Raw genomic sequence first — 17,633 nt, 5'->3', positions numbered from 1 at the left:
AAAGGAAAACACAGAACAGAATGGAAGAGAGTGGGAGGCATGAGGACTTGGCACGGGCTGGTAGACGTGTGGGGCTTACAGTGGAGCAGACTGGAGTCCGTGTTTACAACTTCGTTAAGAAGAAAACCCACACGGTCCTGTGTACTTTCTCTTCTCTGACTGCGAGACATAAATTTGAAGTTCGAACAAGGAAATTCGTGGAGAATTTCATGTGTCTACTATGCTGAGCGCAGGCAGCCCTACCTTCTGATGGGTCGAGTCTTCTTGCTCTCCGTCCATGCTTGGAGTTGTTATGAACAAACATGTTGTCAGAAACAGCTAGGACATGTCCATCCACGTTCACTGTTGTTGACAACACAACCTGCATATTTAAAGTAAAAAGGAGAAAGCGGGTGCAGTGGAATTAGTTTCACATAAAGTAGCAAATGCACCAAAATTCTTTTTTGCCACTATTCCATATAGCAAAGGGGAGATGGGACAGAACTTGGGACTCAACAGAGTTTTCTCCTTCTGTAATTATGTCAGAACTTTACAGAAAAAGTGGCTGCCCTTCATCCATGCATTGTCAAGAATCTTTGCTCAAAGCACACCCATGTAATGAAGTGGAGAAAATGGCTATCCGCCTGCTGCTTCCAGAAACCTGGTTCTCTATCAAAAGACCTAGACCACCACTGCCAGTAAAGCCTCCACCACAGAAAACTGGTTGTGTACCACGTGGAAGCTGAGATCTACACACCAGCTGGAAAGTCACTTCTCCAAGCTCCGGAATGGGTTCTTGCACTTCAGACGGGTCCTGACATCATGCCCAGCACTGAGATGCTGGCTGGTGAATTGTCTGTGGTGTTGCTGCACAGTAGAGAGTAGTGGCAGTGATGCCTCGACTTTTGCTGAGAATATAAGGTTGCCATAATTCGGTGTTGAAAACACAGAACGTGTAGCATCTAATGAGGGCGAGGGGAGAGGTGGTGTGGAGCAGTGGGAGAATATGGGTTTGGAGTCAGGAAGAACTGAATTCAAATCCCAGGCCTGCTGTCGCCTAACTTGCAACCATGAAAAACTTACTTAATCTTGTCTAATCTCAGTTTTTCTTATCTGTAAGATATAAATGGCAATGTGTATCTCACAGTGCTTAAATGAGGTATAATGAGATACAGGCACACATCCCTAGTCCAAGAATCTGAAATCCAAGATTCTCCAAAATCTAAACCTTTTTGAGCACTGACATGATGCTCAAAGGAAATGTTCATTGGAGCATTTTGGATTTTGGATTTTCCAGATTAGGGATGCTCAACCAGTAAATACAGGATGCAAATATTCGAAAACCCCAAATCAGAAGCACTTCTAGTTCCAAGCATTTTGGATAAGGAATACTCGACCTGCAATACATACAAAGGATTCAGCACAGTGCTTTGTGTGTGCCAAACTGGGATGCGTTCGTGTCCTAACCGCCTTGCCCATGCTGGGCTTGACCAGACCATAAGACAGATGACATTACTCACACACAGAGGTTATCCCATGGCCTAAGCTCTAGGGAAAGTCCTAGGAAGAGGCAGATAGGAAATAGGTACCAACAGTTACAAGGCATGGTCCCTAACCTCAAAGAGTTCATTTTCTGGCTGGAGAATCATAGTTAACACAGGAAACAAGTAGCACAAAGATTGATATCGAATCAAGTTCCAGCATGTGTGCTGCAGATCCGGGTGGGGGAGAAGCTCAAAGAAGTGGCTATCAGCAAAGGCTGACCAAGCGTAGCAGAAGGGAGTGGACCTGGGTGGAGCTCCCACCGAATCACTTGATCCAGAACACAAGCCACCCTAGACATGGGTCTACTTCTCAGTTCACATCAGTTATGCTTGGCCATTATTATTATTATTTTCAAGAAAAGAACAATAACTTGTTATATACATACTCACACATGTATGGACTTTTTGAGGAAGGGCACTAAATAGGTACAAAATGAAGAGTCGTGTTTAAAAATGACTCTTCCTGTCTACTCCCAAATTAAAATGGTTGATATTCTACTTGTAATTGTCCTTTCTTATTTATTAAATGGAGGGCAAGGGGCTTGATCCTGCCATATCTTTTTTTCTTTTCTTTTTTTTTTTTGAGATAGTGTCTAACTTTGTTGCCCAGGCTGGAGTGCAGTGGCACCATCTTAGCTCACTGCAACCTCTGCCTCCCGGATTCAAGCAATTCTCCTGTCTCAGTTTCCCAAGTAGCTGGGATTGCAGATGACTGCAACCATGCCCAGCTACTTTTTGTATTTTTAGTAGAGACAAGGTTTCACCGTATTGGCCAGGCTGGTCTTGAACTCCTGACCTCAAGTGATCCACCGGCCTCGGCCGCCCAAAGTGCTGGGATTACAGAAGTGAGTCACAGTGCCCAGCCCTACTTTACCTCTGAATATGAAGGAATGAGGCAGCATTTCAAAAACCTTTTATTACGAATAATTTCAAGCAAACAAAAGAAACAGGATAGCAATAAATCCCCAGTACTTATCATTCAGCTTCAAGAATTGTCAAAATATCGCCATTCTCATCTCAGCCACAGGAGACCCCTTATCCAAGAGGTCTATGCTCTAAGACCCCAGTGGATGTCTGAAACCTCAGAGAATATCAAACCCTATAATATGCTTTTTCCTATACATACCTATGATAAAGTATAATTTATAAAGTAGGCGCAGTAAGACATTAATGACAATAACTAATATTTGAAATAGAGCAATTATAAAAAGATATTGAAATAAAAGTATGTAAATGTGGTTTCTCTCTTTTTCTCTCCAAATGTCTTATTGTACTGTACCTTGGGTAACTGAAACCACAGAAAGTGAAACCTCAAAAGTGGGCGGGGGGACTACTGTTTACCACCACCCGCTTCCAAACCTCTACTCGACAATGATAATAATCACAGGTTTGGGTTTTTTTGTAGGTAAAATTTACATGCATTGAAATGCACAAATCTTAACTGTCCAATTTACACTGAGATCAAGAAGTAGACTATTTCCATCTCCCCAAAAAGTTATCCTGTGTTCCCTCCCAGTCCACCCTACCTCCACCACCAGCAAAGCAATACTCTTCTGATTTTTTTCTTTGCCCTAAAGAGTTTTTCAATGACATCTTTTTAAGTTATTACATATCTTTAGCGTAATAGGTTTGGGAAAATCCCTAAAACCCATGAGTCCACAAATCATCTCATCGAGTCTGACACCTTGAACATGGTGGTAACTTATGCAAAATTTTACATGAATAAGTGAGTGTCAGTCATCCAACCCAACAGATAATTGACTGAGCTTCTAATATGTGACAGGCCCCAGAGATTCAGAGTAAACTTAAAGGAACCTCAGTTGTCATTCAGGAAATTATCAATATAATTGCTCACAATTCAGGAGTACAGCCTGTCTAGTGCTGGGTCTGTTTTCAATTGTGTCCATGTTAATATGTTACAATCTGGGGAAATTCCTTCCAGAAAGTTCCTATCACACAGTGGCAAACATTAAGATGGTGGCATCCATCACTCCCCGTAAGTTCTCATGTTCTTATCAAAGTGATCTCAGCAAAACACAAGGTCATGTCACAGTCGAAGGGAGAGGTAGAGCCTCATGGTCACGAGGTTAAGATGAACTTGAAGATAGTATTGCCTACCATCCGAAAATAATAGGAGAAGAGAGAGAAGAAAGAAGAATCAGACCACTCTTACAAATTGTGTGTGTGAATGCATTTTCAAAGACATAACTGTCATCTCTGGAAAAAAAAAAAAAAAAGGAGAAAACAAGGAGAGGGTGCTTTGGGCTTTAATTCTTCCTTATTTTCTTTTCTTTTCTTTTTTTCTTTTTTTGAGACAGAGTCTTGCTCTATCACCAAGGCTGAAGTGCAGTGCAGTGGCCTGATCTCAGCTCACCACAACCTCTGCCTCCCATGTTCAAGCGATTCTCCTGCCTCGGCCTCCCGAGTGGCTGAGATTACAGGCACCCACCACCACACTTGGCTAATTTTTGTATTTTGTGGGTTTCGCCATGTTGGGCAGGCTGGTCTAGAACTCCTGACCTCAAGTGATCCTCCCGCCTCAGCCTCCCAAAGTGCTGGGATTACAGGCATGAGCCACTGCACCCAGCCGTGGGCATTAAGTCTTAATGAGCTTTCCTAGGCACACTAAGGGGAACCTGGGCCCTCTCTGAGGATTACATGGAGGTAAAGAGCCTTCTCTCTGAGGTTGCTTTAATTCACTCCACAAGCTCCTTGTCATACCATCCATTAATACTCCCCACGCGTTCCTGCCACAAAATATGGAGCTTTCGTGAGCCAGCTGATTTCATCATTGTCCATTTGGGTGGAGTGAGACTCAGTTCCAAAGTGAACATTTCCCGAATGACATACCCTGATGGTTCAGATGCACTTCATTATTTTCTATTAACAATAGAAATAAATTTTAATCTCTTGCTGGCTCACGCTGGCCTCTCATGACAGCTAGGGAATTAACCTGAATTATGTCAGTGTCTGCAAAATTTATTACAAGATTTTAAATTATGTCCAAATGTATGTGCGTGTGCATCTGTACATATAGATATGAGGCAAGTTCCAGGTTTTAATATTCCAAATATCTTAGATGGTGAGGTAGCTGGAAGAGCCTGCCAATTCAACTGAATTTGCAAAATACGATGGGTTTAATTCATAAACTCCGCAACAGGAAACCAGACCTGTTTGGTGGTTGTTTCTATACATAGAGACACACACTTAAATGCTGACTTTTACATACATTTGCTTTACTTCTGGAAGAATGAACTACATTATACAGGTGAAGATATATTTGGTACAGTCAAAACTTCAAATTTAAATTCCTTCACTGTTTACTGATGAACAATGACAACGCTGATATTCGTCTATTTGGAGAAGTTAAGATTTCTGAATGTTTTAGGACCAAAGGACGTGGAATGCGCATTCCAACATCATCTTACTCCCAGGCCTTCCCCTTCCACAAGCCAACTTCTTTCCCCTAGTGAGTATTTCCTGGGTCACAAAGGCTGACCCTTCCCATCTGGAATCAATCAGTCAACCCCTGACAACTTCCTGAAACACCTCACTCCATTTCCTGTTCTCTCCCCCTTCTCGTTTTCCCCCTGGTTTGCTTCACTCTTCAAAACTGCAGGCCACAGCAGCTTAATGTTAGAGGGTCAGGCACAGTTAGACTCCAAAACACTACACAAGGACACCTTTGACCTTCAAAAATCTTTACATCTTAGCTAAACAAATCAAGGTCAACATTTCTTACCATTACCTTGTTAACTATTTGTATGCATCTCTGCCAAGGGTCTTCTGATCATATAACCATCAATACCACTTATTCACCTAAGATCAACTGATCTGATTTAAAAGAAGCAAATGTGTATGGATAAAAGGTGCCATTCGGAGGTGCCTGAAACTGAAAATCACCAGCATTATATTAGCAAACATACAGAGAGTATTCCATACAAAGGAACTTCTATGCCTCATCGTCTCCTGTCACCTAGACCTGATAACGCGTCTTTTCTAAGGCTGTCAGACTCTATTGGCACTGCCATTCTGCTAGCATGGCCCTAAAGAATGCCAATTAGGAATACAGATGTCCATAATTTGCGTGGGAAGGACCCCCAGTTTCTGCTGCTGACACTGGTGACAGTTTTCATTTATTTCTTAGAGTTGATATATCTGTATTACAGCTCAAAGCCTGCAGATCTGAAAACTAAGTCATGGTAAATGATAGCTCTCCTCAACTGATACATTTCAATGCAAAAGCAACAACCAATTTATTTAGGACAAAGTACCTTCAATCCAAGGTTCCAAGAGAGAGAAATCAGGATCAATTGAAATTGCTTGCATTTTTTTCTAAATAAAAGTAGTTTTCGCTTTCTGCCATTCCCTATTTTGCTTTGATGTGATCTCTCATTTTTAGTAACACCAACTCAATAAACAGACCAATTGGAGAGTGACAGTGGTAGGTTCCATTTTAAATCATTTAATTATATGGCAGTGTTAGTTGGTTATACAGAAATAGAAACATGAATAAGAAGTAGGTATCTTCCCTTGAAAAATACAAGAAAGTTTTAAGAACGGAATCTACAAATACGTTAGCAGTCTTCTACCAGTACTCAAGAAAACCGATCGGCTTTCTCAAATTCTATTTTTATTCTCATTACCCAAAAGTTCTCCCATGTCCCTCACTCCAATAATTTATACAAAGCAGGAGCTGAGTTGTAAAGGAGCCCTTTCCTGCTCGTAAAAGACCACGGTGGGAGTCACCCTTCAGGTGGACACATCCGTTAATCTGCCTGAACAGCTAATTTTCCAATAGAGGAGTTATTTCTTTAGTTATCAGAATGATAGCATGTGCCATGGAGACTTTTACCAAACTGACTTATTCCTAGCCTTGGGTTATTTTTATGCCTTTCTCTGAAATGTCCTTGGCTTTTTGCAACACCATGCGTGTGTGTGTGTGTGTGTGTGTGTGTGTGTGTGTGTGTGTTTTAAGTACTTATCCTTCTCAAAGCTCTAACTTTATGATTTACTTGAATTACATAAGTCTGAGGAATGGCCAGTTGGGCCCTACTCCCAGCTAGGCTTTTTCAGCTCCTACCCAGGTGTTTCTACAAAGACGCTAAGTCTCACACAAAGAGGCTAAAAGAAAAAGAGAAGTCAAAATGAAAAATGTGTGGAATGACCAAATGATCTGCTCTTTGAAACAGACGACAATTCCAATGTCTGCAGTCACTAGAGAATAATTACACTGGTTGGAAACCTCCCCATATGGGCCAGAGTCCTTGCTTTGAAAACACACCAACTTCTACCATTAGTCAGACACAGTTCCCTACCCTTTCAATGAGGGTCATGCACCTTCTAGCTGAATGTGGGGCCTTTGGTAGTTTAATCTCAGTAAAGCTATAACACATCGCATTTATAGCACACTCCACGTTGAAGACTCTGATATCCTGCTTATGAATGTGCATATACTCAGCTAAATAAAATGGTCTCGAAAATTCCTGTTATTTTGCCAAGAATGGAAAAAAAATTCTTTATGACATTTTACATCTGGAAATGGAATTAAATTCATGATGTGCTTTTCCCTTATAACTGTTCAGTTGCCATATATGTTATTTCAGCTTTCCCAAAGCATAACTGTTATGTGGGATTTTATTTTTCACCTGTGGAAGGAGGAAAGGGACACAGAAACCATTAAAGGGACAGAGAAAATCAAGACAGACTTCTGGCTATGGCGGGCAACCAAGCTGCAAGTCCATATTGCAAGGAGAAATACACATTGGGTTTTGACACAATCCCGAATTCTCATCATGGACAAGGTGAATCTAATGACACAGTTTTGTCTAAGCCTCCATTAATTCAATCTAGGCTAACAACAAACAAATGGGCTACTGTAGTTTGTTCCACCCTACCACTTTATTCTTGGCACACATATTTTCAAGCCAGATTTAAGGCCCAGATTCTTCTTTGTTACAGGACTCCAGAGTCTCCAAAATTACCTTTAAACACCTACCCCACAAGCATGGATTTTGTCATTTTCTTTAAAAGGAATTCCCAGAATTCTCAGCAATGGTTGTTGTTTCCTATTCCCAAAGGCTAAATTTTCTGTTTAGTGGAGGATCAAGTCCCAGAAAGGAGAACACAGAGTTGACTGCCATAGAGACAGATGTGAGAGGTTCTGGACTATTCCAGCAGAGAGGGGACTGGGCAGCAATGGTATTACTCCGGAGAAGATGTGTTCTTTTCCTTTTTTAAAAAACACACATATTTTTAATTCTGTCAAGTTTAAACTGATATGCTTGATGACAAGAATATAAACTAAACACTGGTCAATGTACTCAGTTTTTAAAATAATTTAACTATTTTACTTTTTGGGTGTGTGTGTAATTTCAACTTTTATTTTAGATTCAGGGAGTACCTGTGCAGGTTTATTACATGAATATGTTGTGTGACACTGCGGTTTGAGATACAAATGATCCTGTCATCCAGGTAGTGAGAATAATCCCTAATAGGCAGTTTTTCAGTCCTCTCCTCCATTCCTTTCTCTCCCTGCTGGTAATCCCTAGCGTCTATTACTCCCATCTTTATGTCCATTGGTACCCAATGGACATCCTCTTACAAGTGAGAACACACAGTATTTGGTTTTCTGTTCCTATGTTAATTTGTTTAGGATCATGGCCTCCAGCTGTGTCCATGTTGCTGCAAAGGACATGATTTCATTCTTTTTTGTGGCTGTGTAGTATTCCATGGTGTCTATGTACCATATTTTCTTTATCTGATCCACCATTGATGAGCATCTAGGTTGATTCCATGTCTTTGTTGTTGTGAATAATGTAGCAATGAACATACAAATGTGTGTGTCTTTTGGGTAGAACAATTTCCTTTCCTTTGAGTATATACCCAGCAATGGGATTGCTGGGTCAAACGATAGTTCGATTTTATTTTTTTCATTTTAACTAGAGAAGATACTTTCTTAAGGAACCAGACAGCACTGTGTTTCTATCAGTCATTGGGTATTTTTTGGGACCCCTAGGTGCTCTGCTACATGCAATGGAAGCTTATAGAAAATATTGTCGCAGCCTCAAGGAGCTCACCCTGCAGTGGACAAAGCATAGCAAACATTAGACATAATCAAAAAATATTATTGCATGGTAATCTGTCATTGAGGATTGAACTGTGTGGCCACTGTGTACTGTAGGGGCCCAATGATGGGAAGAATCAGCGTGAATTGAAGGTGATCACAGCCATTTTCATCAAGAAAGTGAGATTTAAGAACAGGCCTTGAAGAATTGGGGGAGTTACACAACTTGAGGTTACTAAGATGATTATTCTGGCACCTAAAAAAATTCTAATTGGCATAAAGGAAGTAGTATGCCCAAGATCTCTCTGCTGGTGTATTTTGGCCAATTTGGCTTTAGAGTAAACACCTTTTAGAGCTTGCTTTTTAAAACCCAATTGAGAATTCCAGTGGCAATTTAAAAAAAAAATCAACTTTTCGTGTCAGTGAGGAGTGTGAAGATCATTCATCTGCTTTGCAATACTGAATGTCCCTTCATCTTAAAGGTCACAGACACTTGCTACTCCCTCCCTACCTCATTTTATTCTGTTTAACCCATTGCTTTTCCCATCTAAAATTTGTGCCAAGTGGGATGGTTATGGTCAAGGGCAATATTTTACTAGCAAAAGTTTTGAGAGCCACAGGGGAGCCATAACGTATTTGATGCAGTTCTTTGTTTGGCTTGGGCATTCTTGCCTACGAAGCTCTAGCCCCAGGGACAACTTGAATCACCTGTGGCCTATCAAAAATCAGCAGCACACAGGCCCTGGAAGCAGCTGAGGAACTATGCACTCTTATTGCAGGACTAAGAAGACTTTGCTTTCCAGGAAGTTCTGCATTCGATAGCCCTGGAATGGGTTCAGGGGCAGGTTGTGTCCAAATTAGAGTCCCTTAAAATATTTGAGCATTTAGACTGTGTTTCCAGCTAACTGAAGTCTGACATACCCTCTCCCAAAAGTTCCCCAGGCAACTACTGGTTTTCATTTCTCACCTTGCCCTTTTACAAAGAACTCAAAACTCATTTCCTGGGTGAATCAGTCAAGATTTCTGTCACCCTGATTCTTGTTCCCATTCAAGACACCAAAATTTAGGGGTGGAGGCGGCAGAAGGTTCTAACATCAGAGAAAAGCTTGAAGTCACTCCAGAGAGCCTTCCCCAAGCTTACAGCATTGGACTGAGAGAAAGATCCTCCGACCCTCCAAGGTTTTTTTTTTGTTTTTTTTTGTTTTTTTTTTTTTTTTCTGACTCCAAATAGATAATTATGATTTCTTAACTTGGACTATCTGGTTTGTTTTATCATTAGATAATAGATTCACCTGCTGATCAGCGAGGCCATAAGTCAAGTGATTTCCATGATGTGCTTTAAAACTGCTGCTCAGTAGCACTGCAGATTTCAAATGGTAGATGAGATCACAGAGCAGCTGGAGCAGCTCTCACACTGAAAGATGTGAACTGAAGAAACCTGCAGGCAGCTGGAGCTGTGTTAAATTTTTACCATTTGGAGTTAATTTAAACTCTCGTTTCCCTCTCCAACGGGTGTGAGAGAAACATTCAACATTTTTTATTTAAGGAAAATAGATGGTGGTGCCATTAAAAAGTTTTATATAAGAGCTGGGGGTTTACAAATCATAAGGGGTTGCTGGATGGAGCTTGGCTCTTTTCCAAGACATGAGTAGCCGTGCCCTTTGCTCTCGCGTCGTTTAGTAAACCCGGCTAATGGCTCGTGCCCAGCTGTGTGTACGAGGTGTTTTTGTCAGAGCCATTCATGTCCCCCATCGTTCTTCTGCAGTCGTCGCATCCAGCATGTTGCAGCAACAGGCATGAGGCCTCTCACATGATCCAACCACTCTGTGGGTGCCAGTCAATCCCAACGGGACCTCGCTTTCTTTCTCCACTCCCATCCGGCAGATCTTTCTGCCCTTGGTTCCCTTCTTTCCCCCACCATGCGCTTCTTCTTGCTTTCTCACAGGCCCAGCAGATGTGCCAGGTGTGTTTTCACACAGCTCCAACCCCTTCCCTCGAACCCTTCAAATCCCCATCAAGATGCCCTTCCAGCAGGCCCATCCTGGGCTTGTGTGCAACCTGGAACCAACTCAGCACTAAAGCCTTCCCCAGCCTGACTCCTGGAATGATTTTTCTTTCATTAGAAATGTGTCTGTCTGGTCAGGTGTGGTGGCTCACACCTGTAATCCCAACAATTTGGGAAGCCAAGGTGGGTGAATCACTTGAGCCCAGGGGTTTGAGACCAGCCTGGGCAACACAGCAAAACCCTGTCTCAACAAAAAACACAAAAATTCGCTGGGTATGGTTGCATGCACCTGTAGTCCCAGCTACTTGGGAGATTGAAGCAGGAGGATCCCTTGCGCCCAAAAGACCAAGGCTGCCGTGAACCAATATTGCGCCACCACACTCCAGCCTCAGTGACAGAGTGAGACCCTGTCTGTAAAAAAAGAAAGAAAGGCCGGGCGCGGTGGCTCAAGCCTGTAATCCCAGCACTTTGGGAGGCCGAGACGGGCGGATCACAAGGTCAGGAGATCGAGACCATCCTGGCTAACGCGGTGAAACCCCGTCTCTACTAAAAAATACAAAAAACTAGCCGGGCGAGGTGGCGGGCGCCTGTAGTCCCAGCTACTCAGGAGGCTGAGGCAGGAGAATGGCGTGAACCCGGGAGGCGGAGCTTGCAGTGAGCTGAGATCCGGCCACTGCACTCCAGCTTGGGCGACAGAGTGAGATTCCGTCTCAAAAAAAAAAAAAAAGAAAAAAATATGTGTCTTTCCATATCTACTGACATATCTCTTGAGGCCAAGGATGGCACGACCTGCACATATATCTCAGTCCCCTCCCTAGCATGCCTCTGTAAATTAAAAAATGATTATTCTGGTGGACCTAATCTAAAAAGGGAGTCATTTAGGGGGTAAATCTGAGACACCCAAGGGTCTCTCAGGGAAGTTCAGCAAATGGAAGCAAGCACCTTTATCTTAATTACAAGTAAGCTCTCAGTTAGAGTGAAGTTCATTAAAAATGATTTGGCAGCATGAAGAGAGGTTGGCTAATGGGTACAAACAAACAGGTAGAAGATATAAGTTCTAATATTTGATAGAGTGGGGTAACTACAGTTAACAACAATGTATTGTACATATCAAACTAGCTAAAAGAGAGAACTTGCAATATTCGCAACACAGAGAAATGATCAATTCTCATGATGATGGATAATGACTATGGACACCCTAACTACCCTGACTTGATTATTACACATTCAATGCATGTAACAAAATATCACATGTACCCCATAAAGATTACAAACAGTATGTATCAATAAAACAATTTAGGCTGGGTGTGGTGGCTCATATTTGTCATCTCAGCATTTTGAGAGGCCAAGACGGGTGAATAACTTGATCTCAGGAGTTCAAGACCAGCCTGGGCAATGTGGCAAAACCCTGTCTCCATAAAAAAAATACAAAAATTAGCCAGGCCTGATGGCACACACCTGTAGTCCTAGCTACTTAAGGGGCTGAGGTGGGGGGATGGCTTGAGCTGGAGAGGCAGAGGTTGCAGTGAGCCAAGATTGCACCACTGCACTCCAGCTTGAGCAAAAAAGTGACATCTGCTCTCAAAAAAAAAAAAAAAAAAATGAATGATTTTAAGGTTGGATACGTGTCAAGGTTATCAATTCCAGAATGCTACTAAGTCCACAATGACCTAATGTACAAGCTGGTGCTGCCCATAGGATGGAGAACAACCCAGTGATCATGTCTTTTTAAAATGAAGTCCTTCTGAGGCAGAGGGTAGAAACTTGGCATTCAGGCCTCTAAGCCTCCCAATCTCAAGTAGATCTGATGACATTTGTGTCCTATAATAGGTGATGTGGTGGAAGGCTCAGAAAACTGTTCAGAAGAGCCTCAGCACCTGCTGTCACTATAATGGTGGGTATCATTTAGCTCCACAAACATCTACACTTGACCAAGCTGCTGAGTTCCAACAAGCACCAAGAACACAGCTGGCACTGTGCAGAAGCCCACTGCTTCCAGGAAAGTCACCTGAACATCACAGAGAAGCAGACTTGAGCTATGCAAACCACTCATTTATTTTTTATATCCTTCCACTAGGACGCAAGCCCTTCGAGGGCAGGAATTTTATGATTTGCTCTCTGCTGTATCTCCAGCACCTAGGATAGTGCCTGGCACACTGAATTTCGTCAGTAATATTGGCTGGGTCCATGAATAAATGAATGAGTACCTCTATGTTTTCACTATGACTTGGAACAGACCCAGCCAGCCCATCTATGACAGTGAATTAGCAACAAAAAGCTCTAAATTATTGTCAACTCCTAGTGATTTTTAGGATTTGAATGTGGGAAATGACCGTGTGCCTGACTTTCTCTTCCTAGCTTGATGTTCTTTTGGATTTTACAACTGCCTGCTCTCCACCCACACAAGCAGAAAGAAATAAAGAATGGGATTCATTATGTCTTAACAGGCCTGTCAGCTTAAACTAGACATACATTTCTTTTCCTTTCCTTCATTGAGCTGTTAATCTGGGTGTTTCACCTAATTGTTCCATTTCAAGGAGGGCAGAAGTGATTTTCCGCATGCATGACCCATGGATTTAGATACTTGGAGAGCCCTGGAAATCTTAAGTTTCTTTTCTCTTTTGCTCTCTTAAAAATGTATTAAATAGTAATCTATTGAGCCCTACAGATGCTTGCCATTGTGCTAGACACTGGCGATACCTACAAAAATAAATAAAACATACCAATTGCCCTCTAGCAGCACACAGTCTATTGGAGAGACAAACAAGAACTACAAGATGATGTGATAACTGGCAGGGTAGGGGCCTACAGGGAAGGGTGTGTCGGCACGGACCCAGGAACCAACAACTCCACTTGGAAAAGTCAGAAAATGCACCACTAAGGCGGTGACATTCAGCTGTAGCCTTAAAGCATGAAAAGGAGTCACAAGTTGGAGAGGAGTGAAGGGTTCCCAGGCAGAGGGGTGAACATATGGAAAGCTTCCCAGATGGAACAGAAATCAGAGATGGGTATGTGGTGAACAGTGGGCAGATGAGAATTTCTGGGACAGGCATGGCAGGTTTTCCAGGTAGGCAGAGGCTGAGCAGCCTTCTCAGCCATGCCTTTTTAAATCCAAGCTTTGTGTCCATGGACAGTCGATATCCATGACGCATTTTAGTAGGTGTATATATTTAATTTTTATGGATATGTAGCAGGTGTATATATTTATGCGGTTCATGAGATATTCTGATCCAGGCATACAATGTATAGTAATCACATCAGGGTGAATGGGGCATCTTCATGACATTTTGTTTGTCTGTTTTGTTTTGTTTTGTTCTGTGAAGAACGGGGTCTCACTACATTCCCCCAGCAGGTCTCAAACTCCTGGGCTCAAGCTATCCTCCTGCCTGTCCCTTCCTAAGAGCTGGGATTACAAGCATGAGCCACTTTCCCCAGCATCATGACATATTTTAAGAGGTAACTCTGGCATTCATGCTGAGGACGGGTTAGACAGGGGAGGAATAAAGACAGGGGCTATGGCAGCTTTTCAGGAAAGAGGTGGATTTAGTAGATACTTAGGAGGAGGAAGCAGCACTTTGACAATGAAAGAAGAGGGAATGAATCAGGGAACAAGCACTGAGTTCTATTTTGAACACGTGCTCATTAGTCATCCAGGGAAGATGCCCAGGAGGCAGCTAGCATTATATGCCTGCAGCTCTGGTGAAGTCTGAGAATATGGATACAGAAATCATCCAGGAACAGCGGGCATTTGAAGTCAAGAGAGTGATGAGAGATCACCAGGAAAAGTCCTAAGTGGACAGATCCCCACTGTTAAAGGTTACCTTACATGAAGGATGCCTATTGGACTTTAAATGAATTCCATTTCTTTAGATTAGAGGTGCATGGAAGCTTGAGATGTTTCAAGTGGTCTGGAGACCCCTGAAATTTTAATTAAAACTTTAAATGTAATATTTTGATGGGATACAGACTATAGCTTTTACCAGATTCTTAAAGGGGTCTGGCCCTCCCCCCCATAAAAAGGTAAAAAAGGGTTAAAAGGGTGAAAACCCTTTGTGTTCCACTAAGTATTTTTTATGTCCTATAATACTTAGGACTTGAATGGAATTAAAGAGAAGATTGGTTCAAGCTTGAAAATAATCTTGATGTAACAATTTTGGGCTGATTGGATGATTTTTGTAAGAAGAATCCAGGTTCCACCAGCGTTTGGGGGATAAGAGAAGGAGGAGGGAGAGTTTTATTGAGTTCAGGATGTGATTAGAAATGTTTCATATTTGTATTCCATTCAAATCAAATCCTCAAGAAAGAATCCTTCATATTAAATTTATGTTTGATCATATCACAAAAGTAGAGAATTGAAGGAATGTGTATATGGCTTTAAATGACTATCTTTGTCCTTCTGAGTGAGATACATATTCTAGGAATTTCTGAAAGTCACCATCCATTCAGATGACTGTTCCACCACCATGAATATGCACTCTCTCTGGTTTTGTTTCATATTTGGAACCTGAACTTTCTTACTTGACTATGATAGCATATTACTAATGCTTTCTTATTAATAACCTTCTCTATATGAGAGAGCTTTCACTGAAGGTTATATTCTTAGTAGAATCTAAGTACAGTATAAAAATTGCCAATTCTTTTGTGCACCAAAGTACACTACTATCAAGAAAGTGAATGACAACTCATGGGACAGAAGAAAATATTTTCAAATACATGTCTGAGAAGGAGCCAGTATCCTAAATATATAAAGAACTCTGACAGCTCAACAATAAAATGACAAATAATGCAACTAAAAAATGGGCAAAAGATTTAAATAGATATTTCTCCAAAGAATACATACAAATGAGCAATAAGCACATGAAAAGGTGCTCAAAATCACTAACCATTAAGGAAATGCAAATCAAAACCACAATGAGATACCTCTTCACACCATAGGATGACTAGAATTTTTTTAAAACAGAAAATCACAAGTGTTGGCGAGGAATTGATACCTTCACACATTACTAGTGGAAGTGTAAAATGGTGCAACCACTATGGAAAACAGTTTGGCAGTTTCTTGAAAACTTAAAGAAACAGTTACCATATGACCCAGAAATTCTGTTCTTAGTTGTATACCCAATAGAATTAAAAACATATGTTCACGCAGCAAAACTGTACACAGATATTAACAGTGTCATTGTCTGTAATAGCCAAAAAATAGAGACAATCCAAATGTCCACTACTGACTAATGAATTTTAAAATGTGATATATCCATACAATGGAATATTCAGCTGTGAAAAGGAATGAAGTATTGATACATGCTATCACATAGATGAACTTTGAAAACATTATGCTAAGAGAAAAAAGAAAACAGACACAAAAAGCCACATATTGTATGATTCTATTTATATTAAATTTCCAGAATAGACAAACCCATAGAGACAGAAAGTGGATTGGTAATTGTCAGCCAGTGGGGAGAAACAGGAACTGGGAGACATGAGTTTTCTTCTTGGGGTGATAGAAATATTCTGGAATTAGACAGCGGTGCTGGTTGCACAACACTGTGAATGTACTAAAAACCACTGGACTCTACACTTTTAAATGGTTAAAATGGCAAATTATATGTTATATTAATTTTATCTCAATAAAAAATGCAAACAAATTACCAGTTGACTTTAGCTCTACCCTAGAAATAAGAGAATCACAGAATCCACAAAGTCTAAACAATTCTCTTTGCCCTTGTTTTTGCAAAAGTCAAACACTTTCACATAGGATGACAATTCTGTATCATTTGGAGATCAACAATATTTATTCTATGCCAGTGAAAAACTCAGGCACCATGAAAATCCCACTGAAATAAACAACTAAAGAAGTAGAGGAAATATTAGCATGCATTTGCTTTCTGAATATATTTCTAAACTTTAGGAGAAAGAAAATGAGCATTCTCCTACAATAGAAGCCTCTTCACATTTATATGAGTATCCTCACATTCTCAAATTTAAAACTCTTTGAAAGTGCTGGTAGAAAATAGGATGGAACAAATATCCAAACTGCCAACTCTCTTTTCTCTGTCTCTGTATCTTCCAGAAATGAAGCTAAGCTTTGGTCAGGGAGGCACTTTGGAATTCTTTTGAATTTCACTCTTCTTTGGACTGCAATTATTTACATTTTTATTTGGAATACTGAGCACAGTGAACTTCCACCATGCACGAGGTTCCTGTTTGATCCCTCAAGAAGGCTGATTTTATTTCTGTTTGTCTTCATACAAGAAAGTAGGGCCAGGAGCGATGACTCACGCATATAATCCCAGCACTTTAGAAGGCCGAGGTGGGTGGATCACTTGAGGTCTGGAGTTTGAGACCAGCCAGACCAATGTGGCAAAACCTTGTCTCTACTAAAAATACAAAAATTAGCTGGGCAAGGTGTCATGTGCCTGTAGTCCCAGCTACTCAGGAGGGTGAGGCAGGAGAATTGCTTGAACCCAGCAGGCGGAGGTTGCAGTGAGCTGAGATCACACCACTGCACTCCAGCCTGGGTGACAGAGTGAGACTCCATCTCAAAAAAAAAAAAGGCAGGGAAAGAGCCTACCCAATAGAGAAGAAGTCTCCAACCTTCTAAACGGAGACTGTTAATAGTGTTAAGTATTGTAACGGAAACTGTTCCTGTCACAGCAAGATTGATAGCCATGATGGGGTTAAAAAATAATAATACTAGATTGTTTTTCAAAGTAACTCTCAGTAGCCTTGTGTTTGGCCATCTTCCCTGTTAACTCTTGAACGGCTCTGCTCCGAAACATCTGTCTGATTGTGGCCTAACCACAGAAACTCTCCAGCAGGACCAGCTACATAATTTGTAGGGTTCAATAAAACATGAATGTCACATTCCTTGTTCAAAATTTATTCAAGGCCAGATGCGGTAGCTCACACCTGTAACCCCAGCACTTTGAGAGGCCTAGGCGGGCGGACCACCTGAGGTCAGGAGTTTGAGACCAACCTGGGCAACATGGCAAAACCCCGTCTCTACCAAAAAGTACAAAAATCAGCAGGGCATGGTGGTGCA

General features: G+C 41.4%; 1 protein-coding gene across 4 annotated transcripts in view; it reads right to left on the bottom strand.

The window, feature by feature from the left end:
- EBF2 (early B-cell factor 2) overlaps positions 1 to 17,633 on the bottom strand; it is a 201,329-nt gene that overhangs the window by 45,902 nt on the left and 137,794 nt on the right. For 3 of the 4 annotated variants that reach the window (XM_011962593.1, XM_011962592.1, XM_011962594.1), the window contains one exon: positions 244 to 361. In XM_011962593.1, the coding sequence (XP_011817983.1) occupies positions 244 to 361 (118 nt within the window). Of the gene's footprint in view, positions 1 to 219; positions 362 to 17,633 lie in introns of all 4 variants that reach the window. The other variant, XM_011962591.1, reaches the window with a different exon arrangement.

This window comes from Colobus angolensis, unplaced genomic scaffold (genome assembly GCF_000951035.1).
Source record: "Colobus angolensis palliatus isolate OR3802 unplaced genomic scaffold, Cang.pa_1.0 Scaffold6, whole genome shotgun sequence".
Classification (NCBI taxonomy): Eukaryota; Metazoa; Chordata; class Mammalia; order Primates; family Cercopithecidae; genus Colobus; species Colobus angolensis.
Note: the sequence above shows the minus strand (reverse complement) of the source record. Positions and strands in the feature narration are given on the sequence as shown.